The sequence below is a fragment of the Quercus robur genome, chromosome 8 (assembly GCF_932294415.1).
Source record: "Quercus robur chromosome 8, dhQueRobu3.1, whole genome shotgun sequence".
NCBI classification, from domain to species: domain Eukaryota; kingdom Viridiplantae; phylum Streptophyta; class Magnoliopsida; order Fagales; family Fagaceae; genus Quercus; species Quercus robur.
In genome coordinates this window covers 42,279,246-42,301,071 of record NC_065541.1, presented here as the reverse complement: position 1 = coordinate 42,301,071, position 21,826 = coordinate 42,279,246, and the positions used below count along the sequence as shown (strand labels likewise).

General features: G+C 32.7%; 1 protein-coding gene across 1 annotated transcript; it reads left to right on the top strand.

Annotated features, from left to right (window-relative positions):
• Window positions 1–718: 718 nt before the first annotated feature.
• LOC126696306 (wax ester synthase/diacylglycerol acyltransferase 11-like) lies at window positions 719–11,835 on the top strand. The gene is made up of 5 exons (XM_050393068.1): window positions 719–904; window positions 1,103–1,675; window positions 6,742–7,095; window positions 8,241–8,378; window positions 11,686–11,835. The coding sequence occupies exons 1-5, from the start codon at window positions 719–721 to the stop codon at window positions 11,833–11,835; spliced, it is 1,401 nt and encodes a 466-aa protein (XP_050249025.1).
• The last annotated feature ends 9,991 nt before the right edge of the window (window positions 11,836–21,826 follow it).

Below are 21,826 nucleotides of genomic sequence, written 5' to 3'. Positions count from 1 at the left end.
TTTACAAAAATAACTATTTAAATTTTTGTTCTTTATGAAAATCACATCATGTTTTGTTAATAAAAATAAATATTTTATTTTATTTTAGCAAATAACCAATCTCAAATAGGAGATATAAATATTTTATTTTATTTTAGCATTTATGTTATTGTGGTAGGAAGAGATAAAAATAAAGGAATATATATTGATGATTTGTTTTATATTTTTTTTTAATTTTTTTATTAGTATGTTTTATCTCCATTGGTAAATGATAAGTGAGAAATGATAAAATTGTTAATTTATAATAAATGTAAATTTTTTAAGTTTTAGAATTTGGATACCCACCTGTTTCAAATAAAATCCACATTTCTAAAAGAAGGGAGTTAAGCGGGAATCCAAATACTCTTAGCATTTGATTCCCTTATGTGGTTTCCAACGAAACGTAGGAATCTTTCAACATTTTCGAGAATCTTAAAACATTACCCCGTTAAATATTAGAATGTAATGTAAAAATTTTGAAATTATAAAGTTTAATTTAAAATCACTACTAAAATATAAAGGATTAAATTGTAATTTAGCCAAACAACTTTTCAATGTGTATTTTCCATTCGAACTTATCGTTAATGCTCTAAATTTATAATATAAATATAACATTCTAGCTAATCTTTGAATGCCACAAATCTGCAACTAAACTGTTTCTAGTGCAAAAGTATCGAATTAAGCTAAAGAAACAATAAAAATGGAGGTAAAGGAAGGATTGGAGCCTGCGAGTCCTAGGGCACAATACTTCAACAGTTCTGTGCTATCGGTGTTCATTATGGGCGTTATGGAAACAGAGGTTCCAATTACAATCAACGACGCCCGCACCATGTCATTGCTTAAGGACGTGTTCCTGCCCATCAATCCACGCTTCTCCTCCATCATGGTGCTCTCTCTCTCTCTCTCTGCCTCTCTCTTGATGTTTTTTACTTTTTTCTAAGAATATAAAATACCCTCCTGTGGATTTGCGCACTTATACAAATTGCAGTTTCTTGGAAAATAAATGATATGATTTTGCTTCTTTTTCCTCTTTTATGAAATACACAAACAAAAGTGACTCTAAGTAGTGAGAATTTGTGAACAGGTAAAGGATAGAAAAGGTGAGAAACAATGGAAACGGATTGAGGTGAAGCTTGAAGAGCATGTTAATATCCCCATTTTCCCTACTGACTTGTCACCCACATCATACGATGAATATCTTGAAGAATATATATCAAAGATTGCAATGGAGCAGTTTTCACAAAACAAACCACTATGGGAAATTCACATTGTTAAATATCCAACAAGCAATGCAGCAGGTACTATCATATTCAAGCTTCACAATGCGCTTGGTGATGGCTACTCTCTCATGGGTGCACTTCTTTCTTGTCTCCAAAGAGCTGATAATCCTTCTCTTCCCCTAACATTTCCTTCACGCCAACAGTCAGAGATAAAAAGCTACAGAGGAAGTGTTTATAGAAGAGTGTCTGAACATTTTTCCTTGATTTTTAACTCTCTATCTGATTTTGGATGGAGCATGTTAAAGAGTACTTTGATTGAAGATGATCGATCACCAATAAGATCTGGGGACGAAGGGGTCGAGTGTCGGCCAACCATGGTAGCAAGCATGATATTCTCTCTGGATCGTATCAAACACATTAAGGCCAAGCTTGGTGTGGTAAGATCAGTATCTCTTATGGTTTTTACAGTACTTTTCATAAAAAAAAAAAAAAAAAAAAGTATTTAATATTCAAATTATTACAATCTTTTGCTTTTTACTAGTGATTTTATGTAGGAAGAGAAATATTTCAAATTGCTCCTAGATTTTTTTATTAGGTGTGAATTTTGAAAATCTAATCGTTAGAATGCATGTTCTTATTATATAATCCATGCTTGCAAAATTTCAAGAAAATCAAAGATCAATTGCTATCTTATCAATCAAATGTTTAAATTTCAAGTTTTTATTGTATAAAATTATGCATAAAATATAAGTTTATTGATCGAATAATAAATAACATCTTATTTGTACGAAATTTGATATATATATTAAAAACATAGATAACATGCAATCTAATAGTTAAATTTTCAAAATTCATACATAATAAAAAGATATATAAGAAGTTCAAAGAGTTTCTCTTCAAATTAGTTTGAAGAAAAACATTTACCTTTTATATAAGTGTTGCAAATCATTGTTTGATATATATATATATATATATATATATATATATATAAATAGATTTTTGGGTAGAGAACACCTTGGAGACATCAATTGAGCGGTTAATATAACATATAAGGATACTACTTAACCTAAAAACTTAAGTCATGAGTTTGGACCTAATTATATTATATTAGTGACTCATTTTTTTCATTATTACTAATTTGAGACTTTATATATATATACATATATATATATATATATATATATATATTGGAATAGAACACCTTAGAAAGACTTCAATTGAAGGGTTAATATAACATATAAAGACAATACTTAGCCCAAAAACTTAAGTTATTGAGATTGGGTATAATTATATTATATTAACAACTCATCTAGCCACACCAGTCACACATGAAATATTCGTGATTTTAAAAATTGGAATGGATAAAGAACTGGAATGGGAACTAGTTCCTGATTCTCTGGTCCGGTTGATGGTTGGACCGTGACATCATAAATAAATAATTACAATAATTTTATAGCTTATAGTATTTGTTGAAAATGTCTAAACTTTTAAAATAATTTCTATGTGATTTTTACATCTTATATTTCTTTTTCTCAATAATATAAAAATTACAAAATATAGTTAAACTTAGAAGAAAATCAACTAATAAACCAATAATTAATAAGTATAACTAAAATTCTAAAGCAATAAATGCAGGTTTCAAAAGGAAAAAAAAAAAATGAAAGAGATTAAAACAACAAAGGTGGAAATACACTTTTGGTCCCTACATATTGGACTAATTTCCATTTTGGTCCCCACTTTTTTTTTCCCCCTGGATGTGGTCCCCAAAACCTAAAAATCGTTCTTATTTTAGTTACCATCATCTTAGTTACGAAAATTGCTTATGTGACAAACAGAGTGCACTGTTGGCATGTTAGATATAGACATGACTAGTAAAATGATAATAAAAAATTTATTTGATATTAAAAAAATGTCACATCATTATTTAAATAAATAAAAAATCCAAGTTAGAAATTTTTTCATAAAAAATAAATAATTAAAAAAACTACAATCTAATTAAATAAAATAACTAATTTTTTTTTAATTTTCGTTATTTTTTTGGGAATAACATAAGAAGATCACTTATGTTCTTCTCCAAACCTAGAACATCATTACCTCTCTCTCTCTCTCTCTCTCTCTCTCTCTCGGAGAGAGAGGTTTAAGATTCGTTTATGTTTTGACCTTGGGGTTTGGACCATTGAAAATATCATTGCTGGGGTTTCGATCTAAGAGGATGGATTAGAGAGAAAAAGGTGAGGAGAGAGAAGTCACTGCCGAGTAGTAGCTGTGAGCGGTGGAGTGCAGGTCTTCTTCCCCAAAGACAAATTTGGGAACAAAAAAGCATTTTAGTTCGGTCTGTATCTCACTTGACTCAAAATGATTGAGACCCATGAACCCAACCACTAATGACAGTGGCAGTACATACCAGCACCACCACCACTGGTGACTACCTTATCCCTCTAGAGAAAAGCCCTATAGTCTTAAGGCGAAACTTACAATCTTACTGTCCACCTTGCTTTCATCGAAAACCCTAACTTTAGAGAGTTTTTCTTTGAGAGATGTTTTCTTTGCTTGTTTCTTTTCATTTTCGTTTTCATTCTTTTACGCAGGGGAATTGGGGTTTTCCCATCTAGCAACTTGTATTGCCATTGATTCTCTTTCTTTTTAGTTTTACAAGACTTGCCTCTTTTGATCTACAACCATTCTTCTCTTTTTCATGATCTTTAAGGGTAGCCTTTGCTTCCATGAAAATGACTAAGAGCTCTCCTAGTGTTTTAAACCTAAGTCAATCATCCACTAGTTTTGTATCTTGTTGAACAAATATGGTGATATTGTTCCTCTTGATCAAGAATTTCAATTTGAAGGGTTCCATTTTTTTAATAAGAAGGGTTGATCATTTGGACCTTTCAATTCATAGATGTGGATCTCGGACCTATGAATGAGGATATTCCCAAAACTCACAAATAAAAAAGGAAGTGAGTTAGACAAAAAGAGAAGATCTCCAAGCCCTTTGGATTTCCTTGCCTTTACCCCCTTGTAGCGGGATCAATTCAAGCAATGGATCAATTCAGTGCCTCGCTCTTTGTCAAGATGATCTTTCTGAATCCTTTTTTTGTAAACTTCAAGCGGGGCTCATTGATCCATTTGGGAAATAAATCCCTTTGACGCCTTCTCTCTTTCTCCTCATTGTTAATTGACTCCCTACTTCAATTTTAGCTTCCTCCCACCCCATTTATCCCTAAAAACCCTTCACTCCACTCATTTTAATATTTCCAATCATACCTTTGGATGAATGTGTGTACTGTTGAAGTGTTTGTGTTTTGAATTTTGAATTGTAAATCAGTGGGCTATAATGTGTGTTAATACTTGTGCTCTGTGTTTATGTGTTCTATGTGTTTCTTTGCTGGGTTTATAGATTTGATCTGCTGGATGTTTCGGGTTTGTGGTGTATTCTTGTGTTATGGAGGTTATTGTGTTTGTGATCTTGTGTTCATATTGTGTTTTGAGTTTGTGTTCTTGTGATTGAATTTTCTAGGTTTGTGTTCATGTTCAAGATGAAGTCAGAATTGAGTTCCTGTTTATTTTGGGTTTTAATTATGTTTATTATTTATTTTATTAAAATTGATAATTTTTTAATTATTATTTTTATGTTGTCGTGCCATTTTTTAAATGCCAAATAATTTTTTTATTATTTTATTAGCCACGTTAGTGTCTAACTTACCAATGGTGCACACCAAGCAATTTTTGTTAGTAAGATGAGGGTAAGGACTAAAATAAGAATGATTTTTGGGTTTTGGGAACCACATCCTAGAAGAAAAAAAAGGTGGAGACCAAATGAGAATTAGCCAAAATTGTAAGAACCAAAAATGTATTTCCTCTATCAACAAAAGACAAGCATAAGAATTCATAATCAAAAAGTAAAAAAATTAAGTGAAGCCCACGGCCCACCTATATACTATGGCAAACCCCCGTGCCATAACATGTCAAGTTCTTAGTGCTTAGATAAAAGGCACGTCCTTAACATATTTAAAGAAAAAAAAAATAAATAAAACCCTAATCTTATACAAATACGTTCCCCTACCCCACCCAATTGAAAAGAATGAAACAAAACATTTCAGCTCTCTCTCTCTCTCTCTCTCTCTCTCTCTCTCTCTGTGTGTGAAAAACTAAAGAACTATTTCACCCATGGATAGGAACTAAAGAACTGAAGATCTGTTCTCTTTTTTTATTTTCATTGATCTCAACTATGAGTCTATGACTAATAGTAATATATCTTTTATCACCCATTCTAAGAAAAAAGTTGTGTCCTCTTCGATGGTCCAATAGGCTACTAGATATAAGAAAAAAATATAGATTTTTTTTTTTTCCTGGAAATTTGCACCATTCAAGATCCTTTTTCACTTGTCAAAAGTCTTGTAACTGAATTGGTACCTCTTTATGTGCACAAAGTGCTTAGGAGTTTAGGGAGGAAAATGTTAGAGTTGTGGAGTTAGCAACTTATTTTAATTATCTCTTAAAAAAAAAGATATGTTTTAACCCATTTCGTAAAATTGATTCAATTGTACCGGTTTTCGGTTTTCTCAATTGAACCAACGATTACTGGTTTTATGTATTTTTTTGTTTAATTTCCGATTTTTGGAACAATCAAATTGGTGTCCAATTTGAACCGGCTGGTTCGGTTTCTTAAAACCATGGAAATATTACATTAAAACATCCCCTTTCATGTGTGAGTCTTCTACCAAGTCACTTGTGGCATCTTGGTTATGCATAACCATCACCAATAGTGCTCTCTACTCAACCATGGGCAGAGTGAATATGAAAGTCTTTCTTGCACAACTATGGGAATCACCAACATGCACCTAGTAGAACATTTACTCAACCATTGTTAGAATTGGCATGAGAATCTTCCTTGTTCTCTCGGTGAGACCAACTAATGAAAACCTGCCCTAAAACCATTGGCTCTAATACCACTTGTTGTGAAGAGAAAATATAGGGACACCATTTCAACTAAAAGCTTAGTCCAATAACTTTGGACTCAATTATATTATATTAACTACTTATTCTTCTTATTAGTATCCAATGTGAGACTACTTTTTACCAAATTACATTACTCATATGTGAAATATTACAATATATATATATATATATATATATATATATATTCTTCTTATTAGTATCCAATGTGAGACTACTTTTTACCAAACTACATTACTCATATGTGAAATATTACAATATATATATATATATATATATATATACACGGATATCTTTTAGTAGAGTAAGCAAAATTTTTTTTTTTTTTTATTCCTCTATTATAATCGGTAAATGAAATGTAGTTTATTGAAATATTTAGACTTAGTTTATATATATATATTTAATGTGATACAATTAATTTTGTTAACTTTTATTATATTTTACAAGTATGAAGATTCATTTGTTATGAAAATCTATTGAAAATGGCCAATCAATTATCTAGAGTATAGTAACATTGTTTTTCAATTGAACTTTATTTTCTCAAGCACAGACAAAAAATGATGTAATTACTGGAATAATCTTCCTTGGCACCCGGTTATGCATGCAAGAGATTAGCTATAAATCAAGCGAATCGCAATCCACAGCATTGGTCCTGCTCAACACTAGGATGATGACTGGCTACAAGTCAATCGAGGAGATGCTTAAACCTAACTCAAAGGGGCCATGGGGGAACCGATCTACCTTCTTGCATGTACCAATGCCAAAGTTTAAGGATCATAGATCTTCAAACCCACTTGAGTTTGTTTGGACAGCGAGCAAGATAATCAAGAAGAAGAAAAGTTCATTAGGTTTTTATCTCACTGGTAGGCTTTTGGAGATTGTGAAAAAACTTAGAGGCCCTGAGGTACATACATGATCTTATTCATCACCAATAATTCACTATTTCTGCCTTTCATCATTTGCCTTTTTCTTTATATTTGAAAAAAAAAAAAAAAAAAAAAAAAGACCCTGCTTAAGTTGATATATGTTTTTTGGCAACCATTTAACAATTAATACTTGTTGCTCATAACACAAGCCATTAGCCCGATTGCACGGGATAAGTTGTCGAAAAGCCTCTTTAGTCTGTTTTTACTTTTACAGTGTTTCTCCTTTTTCTTTTTTTCTTTTTTTTTTCATTCTTCCACGTTTTCTAAAAATAAAAATTTTTTCCCCAAAAATAGATTAGTGTAACGTGCTACAGATAACATCAAGACTATGTTAACCATTGAAATCAATTTTTCCATATATCACCCCACTTTTTTAAGTTTAAAACAAATTCATCTACCAAACCTAGTTTAAAATTTCTTAGGGCAATTCTACTCAAGGCCAATATCGGTTCATATTTTAAACTTAAAATAATTTCACAAAAAAATATTTTTTCCTTATTTTCTCATGGAAATAAATCCCTAATTTCTCTATCTCTCCACTAATATATTTTCCATCAATATCTTAACTTTGCATAGTTTTAAACTCTAAATTTTTGTTATAAACTAAAATTTTAAATAATTAGGAGAATAGAGAAAGAGAGTTGAATTCTACATTATTTTTTTTTAAAAGAAATAAAGGTAGTGAAGTGGTATACAACTTTTTAAGAATATTATAATATTGTAGCATTTTATATTGATTTGTTTTCTCAGTTTATTTTGAGCAATCAAATTACACGTTTAAAATTTTGATTTATTTCAAATTAATTATTATTAGCAATGCTTTTTTTTCTTTATTATATATTTTTATTAATGTAGACTTGCAATTTTTGAATAAATTTTGTTTCTAATATTGTCTTTTTAATCTTATCCTCCTTAGATTAAAATCTTGACTCCATTTTTTACAGCCCTACAAATTGATGTTGTGAAATAAAAGGAAATAGTTAGACAATGCAAAGAATTATGAAGATAAAATATAATATAAAAAACTTCTCAATTCAAATAGTCATCCACATTATTTCTTAAAAGTTTAACAATTAACACTTATAAGAATTTTTCTTAAATGCTTATTCCAATACAACTGCAGGCAGCCGCTAGATTCATGCATAGGACCATGAGGAACTCCAGTATGATGATCTCGCATGTGATCGGGCCAGAGGAAAAGGTGGCTTTGGATAATCATCCGATTAAAAGTCTATACTTCCTTGGGGGCGGTTTGCCTCAGGTAAAATTAAAATTTTTATACCAACTAGTTTACCTTTTTTAAAAATAAATAAAATCCCTTTTATAATGATTTTTGTATTTTTTATTTATTATTCAAACTCTCGGAGATATCGAAGTATAATTAGTGCCACATTTTATGTAGATCTGACAAGTTTTTGCCTTATAAAATAGAGAGAGTTAGCATGTATTTTTTAATTTGGGTTTTCTCTTAAAGTCATACAAAATGGTTTTGTTTTTCGAAGTCGTCAGAGAATGATTTTTGTAACTTTCAACTTATTACAGGCTATCACATAAATTTCTTTTTGAGAGACCGTAAAACAACATTTTGTTATCGTTTTACTGGATTTGCAATGGGAAGTTGGGCAATACATAGATAGTAATTATAATTTATGCATTTTTCTATATAAAAAAAATGTTAGGATTTTAGGTTGCGGTAGTCATGATATTAATCAATTATTAGCAAAGTAATTAATTAAATTAATTACGCTTTAGAGCTGAATTGAATAACATCACACAAACATGAATCACATTAAGACACTAAGATGGTGATCACTAAGGAAAACCGATGAAATAGATTGCTTCACTATGAAAACCTAGGAGGTCATCAATTCTCAAGGCAACAAATCCACTAGAATAGAATAGAAGTTTATACAAAAAATTTAACCCAAAATCTAATTTTACCTCATGTACTACTTGCTGATGTGACCACACGTAGCTCTGAGATCCACTAACTCTTCTATTCTAATTTGTTGCTCACGAATTCCTAGTTTGTGACTCTAAGATCCACTTTTAATGATTTGTCCTAATAACAATATTGTAAACTAGATGCAGCAACTTCAGTTAATCACTTAATCTTTAGTATGCAAGTAGGTCTCTGGTTGATTCTTTAAGAGAGTTTGGAAAATTCTAGATCTTTGTACAGATACACTACTCTTTTGTGTGTATAAAAACGTGTACTAGAGTTTGCTTATATAATGTACTTGAGATGCACATAACCTTAGATCAAACGACTAAGAGCATCTCCAGCAGCTTCAGCAAATTTTTGTACTATTTGGAAAATGAACAATGACATTTAGCTTTTATCTACCCACTTTTTCAAATACACTTCTAACAGATTCTCTATCACATTCTCTATCTCATTTAAATATTATTTTTTCATTCATTATTTATTCTTTTTTTTAATTATCATTTATTCTTTTTTTAACAACTATATTTTTCAATGAGAAGTGTTATGTTCACAACATTTTATGCAATAATTTTACAACAAAATTTATGTAGAAAGTTGTTACTAGTTCTAATTTGAACCCACCACTGAAATTATTTTTTTACTCGCCAATATTAACTAATAATAATCTGTTACTTAAAATTTATGGTGAAAATATTGTAAAAATATTGTTGTAGTATTTTTCAATTAGGATTTTTTACTTTTTATATTATTTTTCTTCCTTTCCTTTCATTTTCATCCACCGTTTCATTTCTTTTTTTTCTTTTTTTCTATTTCTTATTTTTCTCCTCCACACAAGACACACATCCCCCTTCTTTTTATTTTCTTTTTCACCTCTCAAGAACATTCCAGTGCTTCACATCAGAGAGAGAGAGAGAGAGAGAGAGAGAGAGAGAGAGAGAGAGAGAGAGAGAGAGAGAGAGAGAGAGAGAGAGAGAGAGAGAGAGAGAGAGAGAGAGAGGCTTGGGCCTCCACCGCCGCTCGTCGTCCTCCCCACCGATCGGCTTGTTCTTTTTTTTTTTTCTTTTTTCTTTTTTTCATATTTGCTTATTCTGATTCAACTTTATTTTAAGAATTGGATTTTGTTTTGTGTTTTGTGTTTTGTGTTTGGATTAATTATTTTGCTCATGAACAGGTCTCTCTCTTTTCTCTTTTTTCTTTTTTTTCTTTTATTTTTCTGATTTCATTTGGTTTATGAGAAAAAAAGAAGCAACGGCAACAGAGTGAATGAGAGAATGAGAGGAAAAAAAAAAGAAGCAACGCAGAGAATGAGAGAGAAAAAGAAATTTGGAGGAGAGAGAAAGAATTAATATAATAAGTAGTTGTTCTAATATTTTATTCAAGAAATTCAATAGCTAATGAACAGTAGTCCATCAGACTTGATGGGCTACTGTTCATTAGCAAAAAAAAAATTGAGGAATAGAGAAGCTGCTAGAGCATGAACAGTAGAGATTTTGAGCAAATATTAGCTATATTTTGGCTATGCATTGATTGCTCGAGTCAAAATACTGTAGATTTGATTTGCATGCAGGGGCGGAGCCCGGGGGCACTTGCCCCCCCCTGACTCCACCTAAAAAAGCTAATAAGATCTAGTAATTCTAGTAGTAGTATACCTCTTAAATGCTTTGTCCCATGATAAAACAAAAGGCAACCTCTACTTAATACACTCTGACACTGAAGAAAGCAATTGAGAGATTCAACACTTTTTAAACAAAAACTAATGTCACTTTTGTTTGAAAAAACTTTTATCTTGTACCTGAATTTCAGCATGCTTATTCACGGCATTTTGAAATTTTATCCCATTTTTTATTGTTTATGGAATTGCAATTGTTTGTGGCTCTTATACTTTATACACAACAATAAAGCCGCAGTCTCAATATTTTCACAACAAATTCATCACAAAGCTAAGTGATAAACTGATATTAGCAGATAAAAAGATATGTCAATGGTATGCTGAGATGACAAATGGTTTAAACTTTGACCTTTTGCTATGAACCCAAATTTAAACCATTTATAGAATAGAGAAGAAAAAGGCTAAATTCTACATATGTTTTGAAAGAAATTAAAGTACATATACAACTTTACATGATTATCAAAATTGTCTTTAAATCTTGCCCCCTAAACTAGTGCAATCTTGGCTTCACCATTGTTTGCATGATTCTTGATCGGTCGAGATGTGCAATTCAACCAGTTAAGTCAAGTGACTCTCAACCTATTGAGCTTCAATCAACAACCAGTACTATAACAACAATTCTCTTTTTGCATTCTTGAGTCGTTCGCTATTTGAACCTTGATTTGTCTTGATCAAATAATTAATCTGATGCTAATTAACTTAATAGAGAAACTAAATTATAACTGTTATAATTGTTCATGATTTGCCAACCTACAAAAGTGGACCTAACAAAAAAATATATATAATTTATATCTAAGGAATTTTTTATGTTTGCCTACCACTCAGCTATTCCTTACGTGATTAATATATTTTTTTTCATAATTCAAAGACACCTTGCTTTCAATTTGATTTATCGTATTTTATGGTCAACTGTAACCACTTTTCTTTTCATTTTTAAATATTGATTTGCAGAACCTTCTTATAACAATAGTAAGTTACATGGGAAACTTGAGGGTTAGCGCCATAATAGAGAAAGGATTCCTAGATGCCCAAAAATTCAAGTCATGCATGGAAAATGCCTTCGAGATAATTCTCAAAGCTGCAGATGAAATTCCTATCTAAACAAAGGTACTTGTATTTTTATTACCAAATAAATCGAAATTGATTGACAATATTGATTTTCTATCGATGAATAAGTCAATACAATTTCCATGTGTACGTTCTTATTGTTCATACCTAATGGTCTGCATGTATGATTGGTCAAAATGTTCTCTCATCTTCAATGTAACTTTATGTAGAAAGGTTTACTATCGATCTTTATTGAAATGCTAATTTCTATGAGCAGTCTTGCCTTGATACTAGCTAATTTTAAAAAAAATAAAAACAAAAATGTATTACTTCCATTTCACAATTTAAAGTTGATATAATGAGGCATGTTTCGGTGTTTTGACAACGTCGAAAAGAAATTAATTGATTTCTTAGCCTAATAGTAAAAAACAATCATTATAAAACGGATGTTATAGGCTAAAGTTTAGGAATCAAAAATGTCTTGTGAGGCACATATAAAGTCTAACCATGAATTTCACCGCTAACCAGTATCGATTCCCGACACATCTACTTAAGGCCCTAGCAGGACAAAATTGCCTTATGCCCTTTTCACCTAAATTATATAGTCTTATGCCTCCCTTCCCAAACTAATTAGGAAAATACCCCTCTTTTGAAACTCGACTTTCTCAAAATCGAGTTAAGCCCTATAGTGACGTTTTTAAGGACCTATAGTAACGTTTTAAGGATCTATAGTGACGTTTTGTAACTCGATCTCCATGAAATCGAGTTATAGGCAATTTTATTTATTGCCTATAACTCGATTTTATGGAGATCGAATTACAAAACGTCACTATAGATCCTTAAAACGTCACTATAGGTCCTTAAAAACATCACTATTGGGCTTCATAATTTTTTTTTTTTTTAAATCGATTTTGAGAAAATCGAGTTACAAAAGAGGGGCATTTCTCTAATTAGTTTGGAAAGGAGGGCATAAGGCTATATAATTTGGGTGAAAAGGGCATAAGGCCATTTTGTCTGGCCCTGGCACGTCTTAACCAACATCATTGCCGGACCAACACGCACAAAGACTTGCATGTTCTAGTGAAGGTCGGGTACTTTGTTCCATGTAAACCCATTAAAATCTCCATGATGGGTCACTTGCAAGAAACAATATTGTGGAGATATAAAATAGGACTCATATTGAAAGAAAAATAAATAAGTATTAAGAATGTATAATCAATGTCCAACGACAAGATAAAGGAACGAATTAACCGACAAGATCAAGGAACAAGGCCAGCCATGGTCTTACAGTCCATGATCGATTGGACCAAGATCTCCTTGGCCAACATGCTCAAACTCATTGCTAGCTGAGTCAATACGATTGAACCTGGATCCAATTAATCGAACCATTAACAAGAGAGAGTTGAAAGAGAATAGAGTTCAAGAGAGAAGAAGCAGAGAAATTGGAGCATTTCAATGGTCCGAGAGGTGAAGGTGGAGTCTAATGGTGGTAGCAACAACTTCTTGATTGGTGAAGGTGGAGGCTGGTGATAACGAAGAAGGATATTTGGGTATTTTGGGTATAAGAAAGGAGGAATCCCATTTTTTTGGTGGGTTCGACACATCATATTTAGTAGGTGGCATTTTATTATTGACCCATTGTAGAGATTGCATATTAGCAATGGCAGGTAATATGCTCTCATTTTTGTATGTTGGTTTAAGGTAATCCTTAGATTATCAGCCTTAATCCCCCATGAGGCCATGACTCTTCCGAAGTCTAACCAAAATATTTGAGAAGGAAATTATAAGAGGGAAAAAAAAAAAGAAAAAAAAAAAAAGAGAAGAAGATAAAATGTAATAATGTCTTGCTCGGTCTTTAGTTTGTGCATGCATGTTTTCAATATTGCAAATAATTAAAAAGAAATTTTACAAAAAATTATATGAACACTAGTGTTTATTTCATGATAAAATTGTACTTTCAAGTTGTCTCGCTTTGGCCTTAAAGCAATCTCGAGAAAGCCATTTGGCTCAAAAAGAAATTAAGTGATAAAATTTAGAACTTATAATAACTCGAATATTCCAGTTTAGAGTGAACATTCTTGCTAGCAATTGAAAATTGTGTGATTTTAGGGTTCTTGTTTCAAAGTGGACCTTCACACTAGCGTATTCCAGTTTTAGAGAGGTGTATGCCTTATTGGTCAGGAAGCTACTAATGGGCTTAAGGCTCCGTTTCGTTGGAGTGAAAATAGGAAGGATGGAAAAGAAAGAGAGGAAAATAGAAAAGAAAATGATGTTTTTCTTTGTTTGGTTCAAGAAAGAAAACAAAAAGGATGAAAAACATTGGGAAAAAAAATCCGCCCAGGCCCACAAATTTTTATCCTCCCAATTTGGGAGGAAATTTGGGAAGAAAAGAGAGAAAAGGGGGGCTTAGCACTTGAATTACACATTTACCCCTCTCCAAGTTGATACTTATACGTAGGGTTTTCCCCTTTTTTATTTTATTATGGGAACTTGCATGCTGGTGAGTCAAGTCCTTGACTCCTTTGTTTTCTTCCTCCTTTTTTATTTATTTATTTATTTATTTATTTATTTATTTATTTTTAAATTCTTTTCTTTTGTGTACTACACCCTTTCTGTTTTCATTTTTTTTTTTTTGAAAAAAAAGTTTTGGGTTCTTCAACTTCTTATTCTCTTTTTATTTTAGTTTTTTAATGAAGAAATGATTCATACACATTTTTTTAATAAAAATATAATGTATTATTTTTGTTTTACCTAAATTGGATATAATGGTAAATTTATACGTACTTTATTTTCTATCCTCACTTTTTTTCTCAACCAAATAAAAGAGTTTTCCATCCCTCCATTATTCTATACTCTCAACCAAACACATATGAGAGAAAACTAAATCTTTTCTATCCTTCCACTTTTCCATCTTCTCTCCATTTTCTATCCTCCCACTTTTTCACTCCCTAAACCAAACAGACCCTAAGTCTTGAGGTTTGAACAGATATGCTTAACACATGGTGGTGATCAACTTAGTAGTGATTGGTACTTTTGTCATTGAAACTATGGACCTCGAGTATAGGTCAAAACAAAATGAAATTTTTACACATTTCATATCAATAAAGATGTTCATTTTAAGGTTTTTTTTTTTTTTTTTTTTTTTTTTTTTTTTTCCACTTTCCTTATAAAAGTAAAGACTCCATTTTCGTAAGTTTTTAGCCTAGGGGAATTTGAATTATCATTTGAATCTTCAACTTAAGATTCGTCACCCTAAAGTTGGTGGTAAGGAGTTTTAAATCTCAAACCACATAATAAAATAAAAAAGTTTTCCCGAGCTGCTACTCTCATAATGGTGCATCAACTTCCTGTTGGAGGAGAGAGAGAGAGAGAGAGAGAGAGAGAGAGGACAGTAGAAAATTACTAAATATATTATGCTCTATATGTATAATATAATCGTACTCTCTCATTTAACATAATAGTATATTCCAATAATTAATTTCATTATAAAACTCATTAATTATTCATGTGAGAGACAATTATAAAATATTATTATATTCCAATACCATTCAAATAATTCTTGATATGAAAAAAATATATATTTGATTTTTGTTTTGATAAACTAACAAAAAATTTCTCTAAATGCAGACATTTAGAGAAATATTGTTCTCGGTTATTTTTCCTCTCCATTTTTTTTCCTTTTCTCTTCCTTGTTATTCCTTGGAACCAAAGATATCCTTTTATGACAAATCTAAAAGTTCAATTAGTGTATAAAACACCAATGAACGTTTAGACCCCCAACTCTAAAATTACCAACATAAGCTTATAATCAAACAAAATATGTGCAGAAAATGAAATATAAGCTATAACCAAATTGGTAACACACTCTAAACCATAATTAAAAGGTAAAGAGAAAGGGAAGAAAGGTGCAAACACAAAGATAACATGACGATATATTATTGAAGAAGAAAAAGAAGTACTCGGCGAAAAACTTCTCCGCCGCCCTCCAAGCGGTCAATAATCCACTAAAGAATGAAGTTGGGATACATGAATAGCAGAAGACCCTCCAAACCTAATCTATCCAGTGCACCTAAGCCCTCCAAGCTTCTTGCTCCAATAGGTTTACGTCGAATCTTGTCTTCTCTAGCTTACCGGATCCCGCAATCACCCATTGCATCGACCAAAATGAATTAGTCTCTTCTGAACTGCTTCCCAAGCACCAAAATACCTTCTCACTAATATGAGTATGGTGAGATAAGAATTTGGCTAAATGTACCTCTCAAGGATATGTCAATGGAGAGGGTGAAAGTAAAGGAATTTGGAGAATCAAAAGATGAAAATTGTAGATGAGTCAATCTTGTTTTTCTCTAGGGTTTCTTTCTCAAAATTCTTTCTAGAAGCTCTTTACATATCGTGGGTATAAGGGTATTTATAGTGGTGTGTATAAGGAATGCTAAAAGTCAGGTTTTAATCAAACAGGGCATTCTGGCGACTCAACCTTACGACTAGAACAAGTCAAGAGTTTGAGTCGCGAACTAACTGTCTAGCCAAACTGGAAGTTTTGTCCTGTAGTGCTCTAGCTGTCGTGACCCTTTAGCTCCCCTACATGCTTCACACGTGTGCTACCTTTAGTGACTTGCCAGTCGCAAGATCCAATCGTGAGGCTCTTCTTGAGTGCACACATCTTGAGCTTTCTTCACACTCTCTCACACACTACCCTTATATAATTCCCACCTAAATACAGGGTATCTAATTGCTAAATTACAAGCAAATTTGGCACGGAATAAAGCCAACACATGATTGAATAAATTCAACCTTACAATCTCTCCATTTGGCAATTCCGTGACAAAACCCTAAAACAGACTCTAGACTTAACATATAAGTTGGGAACAGTTGCCAAAACTCACTCACACCTAACTCTAGAACTTGTGAAACTCTTGAACCATACAAACAAGTATTTCCTGAAAACAACAACACAAGACGATCATTGTAAGCAGAAATCTTGAAATGCATATGGAGCAAGCACAATGTGATCAAGTAGTAAAGATTAAAGCAATAAAGCATAGCTTGACCAAACAAGAACAATCACTATAAATAGTGATCACAATGATCATTCATACAAGGAATGAACATCTGGACATGCAAGCTAATAAGCTCAATGCAAAGTATCATTTGCATGTCCCACACTCAATCGATACAAAAACACAAAGTAATTGCATCAAGGATATAAAATCCAACAAGGGCACAAGAGTGATGTACTAAAGAAAATGCATAATATTAACTAAAAGTACTAAGCTACAAAGCATGGGTACATTTAGAAAGTACTAACTAGAAACTTAAATAATTAAACCAAAGTACCAAAAGTTTTAAACAAAAGCATTGTAACCATCCAAGAGATATAAACACTATAAACAAATGATAAGCTGTAAACTAGACTAGCCAATCAATGGTTAGACTATCCAAAAGTGTATGTGTGTGTGTGTGTGTGTGTGTGTGTGTGTGTGTGTATCAGCTTCCTCCTCTTAAGCTCACACAACTCCCCCTTATCAATATGCACATTTCCCTTCTTGTGTTGCTCTCCTCCATACTATATGCTATTGTCCAATCTATACACTGAGTTTGCACACCCCCTTTTTTGGATGAATAGCTAAAGGCTCTCCTCTAGTTTACGTTGAATAGCATCTAACTGTGTCTCAATGGTTGTGAGACGTATTTGAACTTAATTGTTGGTGGAGTAGAGAACAGTTTCAAATCCGGAAATACGCTAATGCAAACTTTCAATCAAAGTACTCAACCTGTCAGCTTGAGAGCTAGATTGTACATGTTAAGTGCTAGTTGTCTGTAGCTCAGGAGTGAGAGGAGATGTGGTCTCGGTATGCCCAGATGTAGTGTGAGTGGCTGAGCCATGACCGGATGGAATGGCATAAGGGAAAGATTCACTCTTAGGTGCTTTAGAAGAGTGACTTTTGCTTGCTTGAAGAGACACTATGGATATTGGGCGAAGACGAACTAGTATTTTTCCTTCTTTTGGTGGGTGAACATCTTCAAGAACCATGATCTTCATGAGAAGAGTACAAAAAGGAAGACATGTTCATGCTGCCGTTCGTGCTGCTGTTTTCCTTATTGTCTGAAAAATGTGAGCATAAATTTCAATCGGAACTCCGGTGATGAGATCACATAAGAACTGTGCTCTTCCAAGATTGATGAAGCCGGTGTTAGACAGTGGATAAAGGTTGGAGAACATGATCAATGTGAGAGTTTTCAGTTCAGGTGCAAACTTTGCAGTTCCAATGGACAAGCCTTTGGTTGAAATCTCATGATCAGGCCTAAGAATTTGAAGAATATCTTGCACTTGAGGAAGTCTATCATCATATGGAATGAGGTTTGCATTTGCTGGTTGATTAATTCGAAGGACCTTTGTAATGTAGTCTGGAGTGATGATGAATTCCTTTCCTCATACCTAACACTTCAATTCATCCCTAGTGAATCTAACATTTGAGTAGAACTTCTTAACTAATTCATCAATCGGGTCCTCGAAGTTCCCAAATAGATCATCCCAATCTTTTTCTTCAAAAATCCTAGGAATAAAAGTTGTTCCCAGGGTATTAAATTTCACAATCCATTCCACCACAGTAGGAGCTTCTTCAAAAATGCTGGAGAAAGTCTGAGAATCGAGGGGAGTCATAAATCTCTCACTATTTGAGTCATGAGACGAATGTCGAGTCTGTTTTGAAACAAGGGATGATGAAACATCAATCACGGGTTCTTTTTCACGAGAGGAATGACGAGACATCTGCAAAATAACAGACACACAGCAGAGAACCAAGTGCAAAACACCAACACACAAACACAAACTTGATTAGATCCAAGTTAGTCCATGAAATAAGCACTCAATGATAGTTAGGAAGAAATATCACTCAAGCATGTTTAAATGAACCAACTATGTAGTAATGTGTAGCTAGCCTGATTGAAATGCAAAAACATGGCATTTATTTAAGCATGTGCAACAATGGTGCATGTGGTGTGCATATGTGATGCATGTGCAGGCAAGGCTAAGCACATTGTAAACCATAAAGTCCTCAGAAACACAAGTAAATGTCTTTGAGACATTTTACTATGAGCATGATATGACAATAGAACACAAACAGGATATACTACTCAAAACTAAGAATCAAACATGAAAACCATGTATTATGAGCATCATACTATAAAAACCAATAAAACCCATTCAACAAACTCAGCAAAATATCCACAAACCATATTCGAACATCATATTTTTCAAAACTCAACAAAAACTCAAAATCCAAGAAATCAAGGGCTAGAAACAAAAAATACATAGAGAAAATGACAAAACTCATACCTTTTCTTGAAGATTGGTGAAGAGATGATGAAGAAAATGGAGGATTTTTGAGAGCACACGATGGGTTTGTGAGGGAGAGGAACGGACAAGACAATGAATAGTCACAAAAAGTGAGGAAAAAATGAAAAGTTTTTGAAAGCTGCCTTGAAAATAACCCTCATTGTGCAAAACATGCAATTTTTGTGACTAGATTGAGTCGCGAACAAGTCGCCAAGTCAAGCTGCCAAAAACCCGTGTGACAAATTTTGAAAAATTTGTCTAAGTATTTTTCGCGACTGGAAGGTCCACCCGCAAGTAAGTCGCGAAGGGAGTCGCGAGTCAATTTGAGTAAACCTTGCGACTGGAGCTTTCACTCGCGAACTAGTTGCCAAACTGAGTTGCAAAAATCCTAAAAAACCAAATTTTCGAAATTTTTTCTAAGTCTTTTTCATGACTGGGGCCTTGAGTCGCCAAGAGCTTCTGTGTAAGCTCGCAACTAGGGGCTCACGACTAGCTTGACTTGTGAGGTAGTCACCAGAACAGAGTTGCACAGTTTTTGAAATTTTTGAAATTTTTTTAAAACAAAAATACTTTTCAAAAACAATTAAAACACTAAAAAATCTTTTTGTATTTGATCAACATATAATTGAGTATGTATAACACATTTAAACAAGTACAATCACACAAATGAATAAGGCATTTATTGAACATAGACATGTGATGTGTGTGGGTACCAAAGATAAGATAGTCCTTAGTCTAATGTGAAGCTTCAATAATCAATTCAACCAAGTCATACACAATTAGCACTAGGAAGAGTGATCAATCTCAATTATAGAAGTATGCATATATGACCTCCCACCAAAACTTGATTACATACTTTTGAAGCTTTTCATTTGGCTTCATTCACATCATAACATTTGATCATTTTGAATCAATACATCTCATTTTGAGATCGATGCTTAAAATTTTTGATATTTCAATTTAATGAACAAGCCTTTGGCTTTTTGGGCATCATACATTTTCATATAAGTCGCTTTCCCTTTTTTCTAGTCGAATACTAATATGTGCAACGGCTTTTGCAGCTCATTATCTCTTTTCATTTTGAGATTTACATTGGTTGAGTTCTTTAAGCAAGAAAAATAAAAGAGTGGGAAGATATATAGGCACAAGTCTACGCATGTATCAAAACCAAACATGACTATTGACTAATCATTCATGACAAACTTGAAGATCGATTTACAACAATCACACATAGATGTCAAGATTTTCCCATAAAGATAGATGTGCATACATAACAAGCTAAGCTCATAAATGCACTAAGCCATTTGTACGAAGGTACTAGGCCAAACTCACATGTGATATGTGCTCAAACATATACGATCAAACTTTTTTGAAATTTTCACTTTTTATGTGGTTTTGGAATTTTACTCACACAAAACTAAAACATAAAAGTAAGATCTAAACAAAAACAATGCATATAAAGAAATGCAAGATGCACAAAATGCATGAAGATATGACATTTAATGCATCAAAGGTCCTACAAAGATCAAAAGAATTAGACCAAGGACCAAAAGAGCAGAAACTCAACCATAGGAACCCTTCCTCATCCAAATGGAACACTTGTTTGGAATGATTGTCTCATGAGAAGAGAGACAAGGGTTGGAAGAATGAGAACTGGAGATGCACATAGACAAGGAGTTAAGAGCATTAAACACTTTCTTTAACAACATGCTATTTTCACTCAAATCCGGTTTACCATTTTTAGCACAACTTCCAAAAAACTCAAGTTTCTATTTTCTTTTGATTCTTTTAAAAGCATGAAATTTAGAGTATTGAGGTCTTAGATGACCAAAAGCACCACAATGGTGACAAACAATGTGTTTAGGTCTACTAGACTTTTTAGGAAGGGATTTAGCAACATGGTTTTGTTCTCTCTTCAACTTATGACATTGAGGTCTTATATGACCAATCACACCACAATGGTGGTAAGTTGGAACAAACTTAGATCCATCCAAAACCTTAGGTTAAGACTTAAACTGAGGCTTTGACTTAAGAGCCTTTCTCTCCACCTTTTGATTTCTTTTATGTGGAGGAATGTACACCAATTTATCCTTTGAGGTAGAACACACAATAGGCACAAAATCGGGTACCACAACATGATTGCAACAAATATTTTCATCTTTTTTAGCAATAGGTTCAGCAATCAAATACTTGGCATGCATCTTAAGAGATTCATTTTCACATTTAAGATCATCAACTAGTTTGTTGGACAAAACAAGCTTAGCATCCAAGTCCATATTCAAACATTCAAACTCCTTTAGTTTTTCAAGAGAATGTTCAGCAAGTTTCTTGTACTTTTCAACCAGTTATTTGATTTATTGAGCTTAGCAATCAAATCATCCTTTTCAAAAATGAACTTGTTGAAATTCTTTTGAAACTTCATAGCATTTTTCTTCAAGAGTTTGATGTTAGGAATATCAACAACACCCAAAGATTTATGTAACATAGCATCACAATTATGAGGATTATCACTCATAGAGGCATTATTACAAACACGTGGCATATTACATTCATCAACATCCAAAACATGCATAGAGGCATACAGAGCACTATCCATGGAAAATAAACACAAGGGGTCAAGGATCACACTTAGGTATTTAAACCACAACAAGTGTACCTGCTCTGATACCAATTGAAAGACAAATTAGTGTATAAAACACCAATGAA